We start from the raw sequence: 14,977 nt of genomic DNA, 5'->3' as shown, positions 1-14,977 counted from the left end.
TTTACCTAGAGGAGCCTCCAGCCTGAAGTGAATACGGGTCTATAGGATAGAGTTTGGCCACCTCTTCTGAGTCCGGGCTCCTGTTTCTTGCAATGGTCCAACACAGGCCAAGTTCAAATCCCAGCTCTCCGCTTGAGACATGGGCAGATCACTAGCCTTTCTAAGTCTTGGTTCTCCCGCCATCAAATGAGAATATTGAATGCTGAGGCTCATAGGAGGATGCACGAGGTCTTCTTGTGTGAAAAATGCCAGGGGCACAAGGGAAAATGTCTGATAAGTGATGCTTATCACGATTCTCTCCACAGCTACCAATACCTGCTCTGTGCTGGAGTCTATCTCAGTTTCCATCTGCTTTTCTGTCCCCATTAGCCTTTCTCACAGTCCGCCCCAAAGTGCCATGCAGAAACATAAACCTGAACGTGCTTTGAAAATGCTCAGTTTTTCAAGGCTCAGTTTCCTCATCTGTAAAAATGAAGACTTTATTTTTCTTCCTATTTACTTTATTTCAAATTAATTTAAATTGGCTAATTAAAGTTTGTTTTTTTTTTTAAACTTTACTTGTCCTAGGTTATGGACAGTAAATGACATTAATTAAATTTTTGCAATTAGTTTTTGAGTAACTTTACATAAACTTTGTCGGGGAGGCAAAAACACAAACTGTTTAGCTTTCTATATGAGGCCTAATGTATTTAATTACAGTTTTCCAGGTGTTTGAAGGAAACCTCTATTTATTTCCTTCCAGAGTAATTTCCAGGCCACACTTAAAGAATTTCAATTAAAAAGAATCTTTGTTTTTCTTTTATACCAAGTAACAGATATGGTTGCTTTTTGAATGTTCTAAAAATGAAGATTTTAGATGAGGTGCCCCAGTGTCCCCTTCCTGGGAACATCCCATGAGACTGCTGGGTTGGGTTTCCCCTCTTTGACAGCCTGTCCACAGATAGATGGTGAAAGAGAGAGGTAAAAAGGTAACAGAGCCCTAACCGGTTTGGCTCAGTGGATAGAGCGTCGGCCTGCAGACTGAAGAGTACCAGGTTTGATTCCGGTCAAGGGCACGTACCTTGGTTGCGGGCATATCCCCAGTAGGGGGTGTGCAGGAGGCAGCTGATCAATGTTTTTCTCTCATCGATGTTTCTAACTCTCTATTCCCTCTCCCTTCCTCTCTGTTAAAAATCAATAAAATATTTCTTTTTTTTTAAAAAAAAGGCAACAGATTGACAATGATGGCTATCGGCCTGGAACTTGCCACCTTTGTGCAGAAAATAGGGTGTATGTGGAGGGGTGCATGTTAGTGATGGGCCTCTGAAATCAGACAGTCCTTTATTTACATCCTAGGCCAGTGATGGCGAACCTATGACACGCGTGTCAGAGGTGACACGCAAACTCATTTTTTTGGTTGATTTTTCTTTGTTAAATGGCATTTAAATATATAAAATAAATATCAAAAATATAAATCTTTGTTTTACTATGGTTGCAAATATCAAAAAATTTCTATATGTGACACAGCACCAGAGTTAAGTTAGGGTTTTTCAAAATGCTGACAAGCCGAGCTCAAAAGGTTCGCCATCACTGTCCTAGGCCTACCTTTTACTGACTGTGGGCATGCTAATTAAGCTCCTAAGTGTCTCATTCCTCTTCTGTGAAGCAAAGTTAACATGGATCGACTGGAATGCTCAGACACTGCTGGTGGAAGTCTGAATTGGTACAACCACTTGGAAAGCTGTCTAGTGGTAGGTCAAGTGATACCTATGCCTTTACCTACCCAGACACTTCACCAATGTGCGAGAGGCTGGCCCTGCTGGCTACAAAGATCCTTCCAATAACTTCCTGAGAGAAAGATTAGTGGAAGGAGCTGTTGGCTTGAGCCCAACCTTCCTGTCCCAGGGAGGCCCCAAGACCCTGCCCCCAGGAGCTGGGACAGGATGGGTCTAATTAAAGGAAGCTGTGCACTCGTCCCTGCTGCTCTGGCAATTACTTCCTCTCACACACTCAAGGCTGGGGTTGACCTGAGCTCTCCTGCAAGAAACTTCTGGCCCTTTCATAACTTCTGAAGGTTGTTTGTTTGTTTTTCACATGCTGCTATGTTCTAATCTGACTGCTGCTTGCTTTGTCCTGGCTGTTGTTTTGGTTGTTTCCTCCTGAAAGATTCCTGCTTTAGTTGATGTGACATTGAGAATCTGGAAGATCGGAGGGTAATAGTTTTGGGGTCAGGTTGCTCCATATAACTTAGTATACCTGTGAGCTGAGGAGCATGAGTAGCCTGAAAGCAGCACCAACAATAACTTGTCCATCTTGGGAAGGACCAGGACAGAACAAGCCCCTGTAGACCTCAGGGAAAACGGTTCGGGTCCTGCCTTCACATTTGGTCACAATGTCATCCTCATCTTCAGCTGAAGGACAGCAGGGACCTGTCCTTCTGACAGCTGTACAGTGCAGGTGGAAAAGAGCACCTGAGAAGTCGTCTCAGCTCTGCCCGTCACTCTCTTGGTGGCTTTTGCCAAGTCCTTGCTGAATCTCCATTTCCTCGTCTATCACACAAGGTAGCAAGAGCATCCCTGCCGACCTCCTGGGGCCGCTGTGGAGACCCCTGTCAAAATGAGAGAATGGGCCAGAGAGCAGTTTGCAACTGTGTCTTGATGGCCACGCAGGAGGCCAGCATCTCCCAGAGTTCTCCGAAGGAACCCCAGTTCTGAGGGATGTTAATGGGTGTTATTTGGAGAAGAACTTTTTTCAATGTTAAGAATAGGTTTGGGACGTTCTGGGTTAACAGAATATAAATCGGTTCTTCACTGCAGGACTTCTCAGAGACTTTTGTGTACTCTGAACCTCCGTGAGTGTTTTCCAAACAGTGTAGGAGAGAAGCATAATGCCATTGCTCGTAGAGGGTGTTGTGTGGCAGATTAGAGAACACAACAGTCCTTCCATTAAGGACACAGGCATCATCTTGATAGTTATCACATTAATGCTTGGATCATAAGAGACATCGTCTACAGTCTTTACAGATGGTTTAAAATTGTAATGGAGTCTGTATTGAAAAAAAGGAAGGGTAAAAACTGGGCTGAATTAAAAAAAAAGAAAGAGAGACAGCAAATACATTGGCTAGATTTGTTAGTTTAACCAGTGATAGCTAAAGAGGAGCCACAACCTGAAAGACACTGAGGCTCTTGATACCAAAAATGACCCAGGAGAAAGCTTCGGGCACGTGGGAAGAACCTAAGCGAGATCCTCGGAGTCACCTCACGGCCTGCCAGAGTCTACAAACTCCTGAGTCATATTCCTATCAGGAATCGTATGTGGTTGTGTTTATCCTCACGTGAAGTCACCCCCGTTTTAACTTTTTCTAAAGCTGAATTTCTGAATGAAATGGGCTCCCAAGACAGCCCCCCTTCTGGGAGACCCTCCTAACACCGTTCTTGTTCAAGGGGCTAGAAATCAGACCCTTGTAACCTCTCCACCCAGGGATGCCTCATATAACCCATGGCAAAGGCCAATTTTCTAATAACATAAAATAACTAAGAACTTCTTAGCTTCTCTTTTTCAGACCAGAAGCTTCCAGTTCCTCTACCTCTTCTCTGACAGGGGTTCTGCTGACACAGCTGGTTGAGTGCTGGCTGCTAAGCCCCCTCCAGTTGCAGCCCCAGGATGCCCAGATGCCCTCCTGGTAGAATGTCTGTCTTTTCTTCCTATCTTTTCTGCATCATTTGAAGCATATAGCACAGTCCAACCTACCTAGCAGCTGTTCATAAACACGTGGTGAATTTCATTGACTTGTCCACTTAGCCATTTCATCAAAAATGGCACCAAACATGGTCAGAGCTCTTCCCAGGAATGTAGGGTGAGCACCGGCTCTGTGCCCAGCACCGTGCTAAGTCCCCTGCACTCATCTGCACAGAAGCAGGCACTGGGCTCTGCCCTGTGAAGCTTATGCCATATGCTACTCTACCCACATCATGCTTGCTTAGCCCTTTTGCACATTTATCCAGTTGGCTCCATAGCACTCCTGTGATGTGGTTATTATTTCCAGTTTACAGGTGAGACTGCTGAGGTCCAGGTAGACTATATGATTAACCCAAGGTCATGCAGTTGTAGGTACTACAACTGAAACTCGAACTCCAGTTTTCTTGGGTTGTGAAACCTTGTGCTACAACCTGCCTCATTGAAATAGCCTATTGAGCTCTGCAGAACAATTAAGTTATCCTCTAGTCCAGTGGTCGGCAAACTGCGGCCCCTTGAGTGTGGCTCTTCCACAAAATACCACGTGCGGGCGCGCACGTACAGTGCAATTGAAACTTCGTGGCCACACTGAAGGGGCCAAAGAGCTGCATGTGGCTCGCGAGCCGCGGTTTGCCGACCACATCTCTAGTCAACATTCTTCCTGCACAGGGAAATTCCAATCTTGTTTCATTATCCTGCTTCTCCATGGGTTAAAGCAATAATTATTCGAGAATCATCACCCCTGCCCAGCTGGTGTGGCTCAGTGGTTGAGCATCAAGCTATGAACCAGGAAGTCACGGTTTGGTTCCCGGTTAGGGAGCATGTCTGGGTTGCAGGCTTGATCCCCAGTGTGGGGCATGCAGGAGGCAGCCGATCAAGGATTCCCTGTCATCATTGATGTTTCTCTCTCCCCCCCTCTCCCTTTCTCCTGAAATCAATACAAATATATTTTTTTTAAAAAAAGAATTATTACCCCTTCCTCAAAAATGAGCAATGCCAAGCAAATGCAGAACCCTTAAGAACCCTTTAGGAACTGTTCAACATCAGCAGCGTTCTTGTTACGGATTACTCAACTGAGTGTGCGATATTGATCATTGAAAACAAGAACTGCACCAAACTTGATATCTTTCTGAAAACTTGCAAAACCAGAGACAGTAGCCTGTTCAGAAAAGGAAGTTGGGTTGTTTCCCACCTTCCTAACTCAGAACAGATGGTACCGCCAGTTCATCAGTGGCGAGACCTAAGCTGTCACTGGACGCCTAAAGGACTTTGCTAAATTAGCAGGTACCACTTGTCTTCTTTTCATTTTCATTTGGGGGAGGATTTGCTAAATGCAAAAGAAGCCGTTTATTTAAAAGAGACTTCCAGGTAGACTGTCAGGTTTCTAGGAAAGAGGAGATGGAGCGAGGGGACTAGGTGGGTGGAAGCGATACCTCCCAGAAGTGCTCTTGAATGAGGGAGGCAGAGGGGAGGAAGATCCACCCCAGTTTAGTAAGTAGCATGGGGCCGAAGTGGGAGAGTGTGTTATAAAATATGTCCATTATCTTCTTGCTTTCTCCCATTTCCCTGTCTTTCTCCCACTCACAGCAAGATACGTTTGTCCCTCCCACTCATCCTAACTCAGCCTTTTATGCCTGTTCGGTCACTATGCCCATAACTGTGCCCGTGTTGCCTTCCCTAAGGCTTTCCTAAATTCTCAACTAATTGAGAAGCTGACTGACCACTCCACGAGGGTTACACTTACTAGTTTTGTGTTTATTGATACTGACTTGTAAGAAAACTTGTTTCACGTTTTCATTGAAAATCCACTCCGAGTCAGACTATTAGATGAATCAGTGGACTGATCTGGTGTCTTTTTGTCTGAATCTACAAGGTTGACGGCTTTGCCTGAACCCGTGTTAAAGGGTGGGTAGGGATAGAAATCTTTTCTAATCTAGGAAAACTTGGAGTGGCTGGAGATGGAAATTAAGTGTTATTTGATGAGTGTTTGGGGGGAGAAAGGCGGGAATATGGTGTCTTTAGCATATGGAAGCAATAGGAGTTGGAACACATTTGCAGCTCTTGTCAGAGGTGGTGATGATAACATTGAACCATGCAGGCTGAGTTACTTCTGCTGGGGAAAGAAAGCACTGTATGACTCAATAAGAGAAAAACAGATATAGCCAGTGGAATAAAAAGGGTAGAGGGCACAAACAGATAATTCATAGAAAAGGAAATACGCGTGACTAATAATTACAGTTTAAAAAGAAATTAAATAAATGTTACAACAATAACGACATCCCTGTGGCCATATAATTGGCAAAATAATTATGTACTTTTTAAACCTTCTCTGTATTGATGGATGCTTGCTGAGAAGGGTATCATCACCTACTAGTCCCAAGAGTAAATATATTGTTACACACTTTCTGGGAGCAAGTTGGCAAAATGCATCAAGAGCCTTAGCAATATGGACTGCAAGTAGAAATGGTGCTTTGGGAAATCTACGTTAAGGAAATAACAAAAAATGCAGGCAAATATGTTTATTGCAGCATTTTTTATAAAAGTGCACATTGGAAACAATCATTCATCAATAAGACAATGATTAAATAATCACAAATATCTATACAATATGTTGCAATCATTACAAATTATAGTTTCTAATAACTTTCAACCACATGGAACTAGATGCAGGATATAAAATTTAAACTATCAGAATAAAAAATAATTCACAAGGGTGATATCAATGACAACACACATGATACCTAGAAAAGAGACAGTGGTTCTCTCTCCGTGGCACAGGCGGGGGTGGAAGGACCAGGGGCCAGGAAGCTGAACCCTCTGATCATGCTGAACACCCCCAGCCACAGCCAGCACCTTGCTCCCTCTCCTCCCCAAGTGCCATTTCTGCAGGGTGGATGCCCCTGGCTCCTTCGCTCATCTTCACTGAGTAGGGTTTCCTCTTGACTACGTTTCATTTGGGCAACGTTTGCATTAAATGTCTTGCCTGGGATCTAGCACAGTGCTCTGGATACAATCTTGGACCACTTGAAAAACCCCATCACCTGCTAATCTGTAATTCTAGGTGACCATAAGGTTAGCTTGTGATGAGGTTTTTGAAAAAACTCCCTGCATGTAAACTTGGATCACATTAAGAGAAGTGTTGTATGCAAATCATGGAAAGTGACCATTTACACAGAATCCCAAATTGGTTAAAAGTAAGTCTCCAGTGTGGGTGGTTGTACATCAGCTCCAGCCAAGATCAAAAAGGAGAAGCAAGCCACTAACATTTCCAAGCAAAAATCAAATGCTTCATCTAGCATAGCCTCCACCTCAGGTTTCTTAGGTCTCCGCCGTGGTTTCAAGTTCTGATGAGTACTAATAAGCCCTTTGTCAAGTAATTTGCCTAGGGTTTCAACCCAATTACCTTAGGTATTTGCTAAGTCTTCCAGTGGTCACTGCTTCTAAGCACTAGCCTTCAGTTACAATTTAATTGTAAGGAAATATAGAAAAATTTCAAATTTTACAACTTTAAAAATGATCATCCACTTTCCTGCCACCACTATTTTTACTTTTTGTCCATTGCCTTTTATATGTACACATAGTTCCATGTTGTGATCTCAGTTTAGGCACCGTCCTTTCTCTCCATTTTTCATGAACATTTGTCTGTGTTTCTACCTGGTCTCAGAACTGCTTATAATGACTGCATAATAAATACTCTATTGTGTAAATGGACTACAGTTTGTTCAGAATATCCTTCATGTGTCCAACATTTAGACCATTTCCATTTCTTTGTCTCTTTCTATAATGAAAACGATGCCACAATGGACACCTTTGTTCACAATTGTGTTTTCCCTTTTAGGGTAAATTCCTAAGAGATGAACTACTAGGAATTTCTTTCAATCAAAGAAAGCTTGATGGTTCTTGTTATATATAAGATTTCTAAAACTTATTAAATGCTGACTTGGTGCTCCAGGTTTCTGGGAGCAACCTTTAGTGTCATCATTAAAATTTGTTTTTTTGTGATCATTAAAATGGCATTTAAACCTAAATATATTTTCTAAAGAAGTGCCTCCAAATACTAGATGATTATACTCAATTCAGCTTTGCAAAATTCATTAAAATTTAAACCTATGACTACAAGACGATGCTTGTCAACACGGAGAGGTGTTTGCTAAATATTCCACACTGAAAAGGGAGGCTGCCTATATATTGTTAGGATGAACTACCCCCAATCTCTTCTGCTCAGACGTGTTTCTGAAATATACATTGTTATAAGCCTTTTCTCATAGCTTGAGGAAGACAGCTGGCATCTGCAAGATAAGAGCTCCTCTCCACCTGACTGACCTGTGCACTCTCCTCCCTTCCCTCCCCTCCATCCTTCTGCTTGACCATCTGGCGCACCCACACCCTGACCCTATGTTGCATACTTCTACCCTACATAAGAGAACCTAACCATCCCCTTGGGGCTGACATCCACACACAATGGTTTATTGTGAGAGAATGCAATAATAACACGTCCCTTACTTGGCTCCTGTCCTTGCAGAACATTTTGGTGCCCAAACCACGGGCCTGTGGGAACCCCCACACCTGACTGCAGGCTTCTCCAGACCACACCACCCACTCAAATTTCTGATAAGCATCACTTCCCTTGACCCTCTGATTTGCCAGCTTTTGCCTCACCAAAGTCCTCACATGCGAGGCAAGAGGGTCCACTCTGCCAGGGCCAGATCCCTGGTGACCCTGTGTTAGTGGGACGCCCTAACATAGCAATCTTCGGCTTCTCTCTGGTTGGGACGCCTTCCCTTCAGGCTTCTCAACCTCCGGGATAAACTTCTTAGTCACCTATTCCCTTTTCCACCACACCAACCCATTATGGGGAACCAGCACCCCTTTGGATTGCCTCTTATGGGATCTTAACCTCAAAGCCAATATCAGGCCCAAAGGGCTCATTTTCTACTGCAACACGGCTTGGCCCCAACATGATAATGAGGTCTCTTCGCCTGCCTCCTGTGGGCAGGGACCTAACATATATATTTCTTTGGACCTGGCTGGACAGGAATGTGGGGAGGAGGCTCCTCTCCTTCTGCCTCCAGGAATCATGAGAAAAGAGACAATGGTCATGGGAAGAAGCCATCACACCTGTGGTTCCCCATCTTTCCCAGCCAGGCTTTGACCGGAGTTGTTGTGTGCGGAGGACTCTGATAAATTGGGGAGAACCCTAAGAGGGTGTCTCCCTGCAACTCACCTCTTTGCCCACATGGGATAGCAGTTAAGTAGGAGGTCAGGCGGCAAAAAAATCTAGTCTGCCCTCTTGAGAGTTCCTGGTTTGTATGAGGCCTGGGTGCCTGTCCATTCTGAAGGGGCACAGGACCTGAGCCAGGACCCTGGTGGGGTGTGGCATTGACAGAGGGGTCTCGGTTCCAGCCAGAGCTAAGGGAACACTTTCACCTGGAGGAGGTCACAGTGTCCAAGGAAGACCAAGAATCCATGGATCATGATGCCATTAGCTATAAACCATTGCAGCACATGCCAGCAAAAGGCTCAGGGTTGGGACGAGGCTGCCTCAACCCTGTATTTTAAAAATATATTTTTTATTGATTTCAGAGAGGGAGGGAGAGGGAGAGGGAGATAGAAACATCGATGGTGAGAGAGAATCATTGATCGGCTGCTTCCTGCACACCCCACACTGAGGACTGAGCCTACAAACCAGACATGTGGCCTGACTGGGAAATGAACTGTGACCTCCTGATTCATAGGTCGACGCTCATCCACTGAGCCATGTCAGCCGGGCACCACTGCCATTTTAGAAAGGACCAATGAGAGAAGACACGAAACTAAAATTATGAGCTGGCAACAACTTTAGGTTTTACTAATTTCTCTATATGTTGCCAGGCAAAGTTTAAACCACTCTGACTCCAATTTGTGAATTCTGTTTTTGGCTCCCCAGCGAGTGCAAAGCTGGTAACAGAGATCCGAATAGTTTTGGACATTACAGAGGCTTCATTTGCATTGCCCAGTGGAGCTGTATGAAGAGTAATTAGTGAACCAGCTCCAGCAGCATCATCTCATTTCGGGGGGGAAAGTGTATACCCATGTGTACACATCGCAGGGAGAAATGTTAATATTAGTGCTAAACTCAGCATGATGAGATTTGGGGTGCTTTTCAACTTTCATTTTTTGCTTTCCTTTATTGTTGATGTTTGTTTCTTTACTATTGTTGTCTTATTTTTCTGAAATGTAAAAAGCCGTTTTTAAAAGCCTAATTCAAACCTCCTATTTCAGATGTAAGTATTCATTTTCACTAGGACTGTGTAGACAGATGAAAAGCGCATCTAACTACATGAAGCCAGTTTTCCTATTTCTGACCCCCATGTGACTAGTAATTCTGGACTCTTGACTCTCTAGAAGCTGCTTGTGCGCTCCCCTATGTGTTGCACTCTAGCGCCCCCTAAAGGTTCCCCAATGTTAGCTCACCGATCATGTTGTTTTTATGGAAGTGACATGTGATTTAAAAGATATGTGATTTGTTTAAGTTGAACAAAACTTCAGGGAAAAAAATTTTAAATTGTCTTGTTTTTAGATCAGTCTGGGAGAGAAGGAAAGGAAATACAAAGAATGAATGCTGAATAGAGGTTACTACACCTTTGCTGTCTGGAGCGGGCAGCTCTACTCCTTTGACATTAAAGCAGAGAGGGACGCTCTCTGTGGTTGTAAATGCACAACACATAGAAGGATGTGGGGTTTTTCTCAGCTGCTGTGGATTATGCCATTAGGAATTAGACTGCTGATGAGATCAGATCAATCGGCCATTCCTCCGTGTTCCAGCTGGAAAACCTGCCTGTGTCACTGATGTACTGGGACAAAGCCATGCAAACAGGTCCACAGAGCCCCCATTTCCCTAATTTCATCTGCAATGGCTTCTCGTTGCCTTTCTTTCACTTCTGCTTCTTTCCCATGTTACAGCTGTTCTGAGTTTCACATGCGGTCTCATGTGCACTGTCTCATCTGGTCCTTACCACAACCTCAAGCAGTATCATGATCCTTATTTTGGAGATGAGCTAATGAGGCTCAGAGGTGAGGGCTTGTGCCAGGCCTGCAGCTGGTGAGAGGAAGGGTCAGGGTCGGCTGCTGTGCCTCCCACCCACACCCCTGGCAGGGCAGATCTTTGGGGGCTCAGTGCTCTGTCAGGGAGCAAAGACAAGTCCTGGCCATTGGCTCCAGTTGTTGCTTTTCTAGGACTTGCCTGGAGAAACACCCACTGACTTAAGCATTCATGTCTTTCCCCATCCTCTGCACGGAGAGGATTGAGTCATCAGAATTTCCTCTGAGGCAATAGTGCAGGGATTGACTGTCCTTCCTAGGGCTCCCTCCTTGTCTGGTTTTCCTCTTTCTCCGGTGAAGTCTGTAATTATAAGAAAAGCAGGCACTGACCCTGGGGATCCTGATCTTAAAAATATCAAATCTGATAAGGAATCCATCCCATTGGCCTACATGACAGGCTTGTCTCAGGATTATGAGGAGCAGAAAGGGGGTAAATTAACTTAGGTTAATACTGCTTATAGCTGTAATTGTTATAAAGTTAGTAATAAATCTAATAGCTACACCATCAAAAGTTAAACTTAAAAATCACTGCATTTGACTCTCGTGATGATAAAATTGGTCATAGATACTGAAGATCTAGTCTGAACTTAAAAATATATGTATATTTTTTTTAAAAATAGATTTTTATTGATTTCAGAGAGGAAGGGAGAGGGGAGAAAGACACATCAATGATGAGAGTCATTGATTGGATGCCTCCTGCACACACCCTGCTGGGAATTGAGCCCAAAACCTGGGCATATGCCTGGACTGGGAATAGAACTATGACCTCCTGGTTCATAGGTCAATGCTCAACCACTGAGCCACACCGGCTGGGCAAAAAAACATTTTTTTTAATCCTCACGCTAGGACACACTTTCATTGATTTTTAGAGAGAGAAGAAGGGAGAGCGAAACATCCATGTGAGAGAGAAACATCAATTGGTTTCCTCCTGTATGCACCTCAACAAGAGGAAACCTGCGTATGTGCCCTGTCTGGGAATCGAACCCATAACCTGAATGAGACGACACTCCAACCAACTGAGCCACACCAGCCAGGGCTAGCCTGAACTTTTGTATTCAGAGAGTTTGGGGTAAATAACTAAATTTCGTCAAATTTCAATTTCCCCATGAGCGATGGTGACCAGCACGTTATCATGAGGCCAGGGAGAGAGGTCATTTTTTGTAATAACAATAATCACTATTATTATTAAAAGCATTTAGTTTTTAAATAGGTAAGATGATTTTGAAAGTCATATATAAACCGTGAAACATAAAATGCAAACTATCTTAAAAGTGACAGTAATAGGAATAACGATGATATTATTGTTATTGTCATTGTTTTCCAGCCTGTGCTCTCCTGTTTTGTACTTCTTTCAAATGCTTTCAGAAATCAACATCCCCAGTCTTCACTGCTACCCACAGCCTTTCTGTCTCCTTTCTCATTGCGGTCATGCTGACTTTCCAATCTCCCATCTGGCACTGCTGACTCCTCCCTCATAGCAGCTCTGATGGACACACTGAAGTACCTCTGCACACACAGGTTGTTTGTCACATGTGGTTTTGTTGGGTAAGTAACAAACCAACTGGGATTCAGAAACAGTGGTCGTGCCTAATTGTGGGGTTGTTTCTGCTTCTTCTACCGCAGGGACCAGAGACATGGCAACCACAATAGTCTGGCCTGAGATGGAGGGAGAGACCACCTTCTATGAGTATGGGCTCTCCACACCATGTGTCAAAGCCAACGTCCAAATGCTGGGGACCCAGCTGCTGCCCCCACTCTACGCCCTGGTGTTCGGGGTCGGGCTGCTGGGCAACGTGATGGTGGTGGTGATCCTCACAAAGTACAGGCGCCTCTGCATTCTGACCAACATCTACCTGCTCAACCTGGCCATCTGCGACTTGCTCTTCCTCTTCACGCTGCCCTTCTGGATCCACTACCTGAAGTGGAATGAGTGGGTTTTTGGCCACTGTATGTGCAAGTTGCTCTCGGGGCTTTACTGCATCGGCTTGTACGGGGAGATCTTTTTCATCATCCTGCTGACCTTAGACAGGTACCTGGCCATCGTCCATGCCGTGTTTGCCCTGCGAACCCGGACTGTCACTATTGGCATCATAAGCAGTGTCATTACGTGGGCCCTGGCGGGGCTGGTGGCCCTCCCTGAATTTATCTTCCATAAGGCCCAGGAGCAGTCCGGAATGCTGTTCTGTAGTTCTCTGTACCCCGAGGACGAGGAGGACGCCTGGAAGCATTTCTATGCCGTGAGGATGAACCTCTTGAGCCTGGCTCTGCCCCTGCTCATTATGGTGGTCTGCTATTCGGGAATCATCAAAACGCTGATGAGATGCCCCAGCAGGAAAAAGCACAAGGCCATCCGGCTCATTTTCATCATCATGGTGGTCTTTTTCATTTTCTGGGCCCCCTACAACCTGGTGGTCCTTCTCTCCGCTTTTCAAGAGATCTTCTTTGACATCAGCTGCGTGCGGAGCAACCAGCTGGACGTGGCCTTGCAGGTGACGGAGGTGATCTCCTACACGCACTGCTGCGTCAACCCCGTCATCTACGCCTTCGTCGGGGAGAGGTTCCGGAAGCACCTGCGCCACTTCTTCCACAGGCAGGTGGTGGTGCGCCTGGGCAAATGCCACCTCTTCCTTCCCGGGGAGAAACTGGAAAGAACCAGCTCTGTGTCCCCGTCAACAGGGGAGCAGGAACTCTCTGCTGTATTTTAGGTCAGATGCAGGAAACTGCCTCAAGAAGATGCGCTGGGCACATGAAGCAAATGCATTGGAGCCAACGACATCAGTGCTTTGAACTTCCGGTGCAACACCGAAAAAGCTCTTGAAGACATTAAAAATATAGACACAATGGTTGTGGTATATCCATGCACCACGCAGTCATTACCAGAGGCCAATGGCTGGCCAATTTACTTACTGTCAACCCTGAAAAGCAGAGCTTTGCTTGTGAAGAGTTAACATACATTTTAACGCACGTGTTAGAGAGTTAGGATATGCAGCTACAAACAGGCAAAGCTTTGTATATTTTAAATCTTCACTTCAGCCAGCTACTGACATGAATGAAACGTATTTCACAAAATACAATAAATCCATTATGTTACTTCTTAAGGTGCCTAGCTCTTTCCTTGCTTGATAAAAAGGCTCTGTTTGTTTTTGTTTTGTTTTGTTTTTACAGTTTATGGCTATGTACTCTCAAGCAACATAATGGTATGCCACACCTGCTCTGACTATTCTTAATACTGAGTTGATTTTCTATTGGCATTTTCAGTATAGAGAATAAAGGGCCTGCTCATAGACACTTCTTAGCCCTCAAATGTACAGACACTGTACTCCTAAATGCCTGTCTCACTGTTCATTCAACCATTCAACCACTGTGTGTGAGGTGATATAGATAGGATGCACTACCATAGCTTTCAGCTAAGGGAAGGATGCAAAATATATAAGAAAACACAATCCTTGCCTCCAGGAAACCTTTCATTAAGTAGGGGTGTAAGACAGAAACAAATAACTCCAGTGCAAAGAGGAACACACTCAATGCTATGCCTGGTCCAGGAAGGGGGAGTCTGAGAGAGGAAGACTTCATGGAGGAAGTGGCTTTTGAGCAGGTTTATGAAGGAGGAACAGGATTGGAAAGGGAGAGGATTTGGGAGGCACCTTAAGCCAACGAAATGCCCAATACAAAGATGAGAGGGGAGAGCACGAACATGTGTGGATGGAAGGGTGGGCCTGGTGGGCCGGGAAGGGTCATGAATTTCAGGCAAAGCATCTTGGGCTTTGTTGGGAAGGCAAGGGGAGCTAGTAAAAGGTTCTGAGAAAATTATCAACCTGGTGCCTTAGGAATATAAAGAAGGTCATACACAGAGGATGGAGGGGAGGCCACAGAACCATGCAGGAGATAAGTTAGGGGGCAAGTGCAAGTGTGGAGGCAACGAAAGACCAACAGCTGGGAAGAGAGGTGGCAGGAGCACCCAGAGAAGAACTTGGCCAAGAGACAGCATGATGTTAGAGCACCAGGAGTGATATATGGTTGATTGAAGAAAATCAAAGGCCAAGATCATATGTAAGAGAGAGACTTTCATTGAGAAGTAGTGTCTGCCCTTAGGTAATTACAGTGCCAGATAAAGGTGCTTGTTTATATGCTCCCCTGGTCCCTGAAGGCTTTTAGGAGCTTTGTGACCCACAGAAACTGCCCA

At 44.8% G+C, this 14,977-nt stretch overlaps 1 protein-coding gene across 1 annotated transcript; it reads left to right on the top strand.

The window, feature by feature from the left end:
* Window positions 1-4,868: 4,868 nt before the first annotated feature.
* Window positions 4,869-13,907, top strand: LOC118668298 (C-C chemokine receptor type 3-like). The gene is made up of 2 exons (XM_036333051.1): window positions 4,869-4,998; window positions 12,418-13,907. The coding sequence occupies exon 2, from the start codon at window positions 12,429-12,431 to the stop codon at window positions 13,497-13,499; it is 1,071 nt and encodes a 356-aa protein (XP_036188944.1). The 5' UTR covers window positions 4,869-4,998; window positions 12,418-12,428; the 3' UTR covers window positions 13,500-13,907.
* The last annotated feature ends 1,070 nt before the right edge of the window (window positions 13,908-14,977 follow it).

The sequence above is a fragment of the Myotis myotis genome, unplaced genomic scaffold (genome assembly GCF_014108235.1).
Source record: "Myotis myotis isolate mMyoMyo1 unplaced genomic scaffold, mMyoMyo1.p scaffold_m19_p_13, whole genome shotgun sequence".
NCBI classification, from domain to species: domain Eukaryota; kingdom Metazoa; phylum Chordata; class Mammalia; order Chiroptera; family Vespertilionidae; genus Myotis; species Myotis myotis.
This window is presented reverse-complemented; position numbering and strand designations above follow the sequence as displayed.

Coding starts and splice junctions, on each gene's coding strand:
- LOC118668298 (XM_036333051.1), top strand. CDS start 12,429: ATGGCAACCACAATAGTCTGGCCTGAGATGGAGGGAGAGACCACCTTC.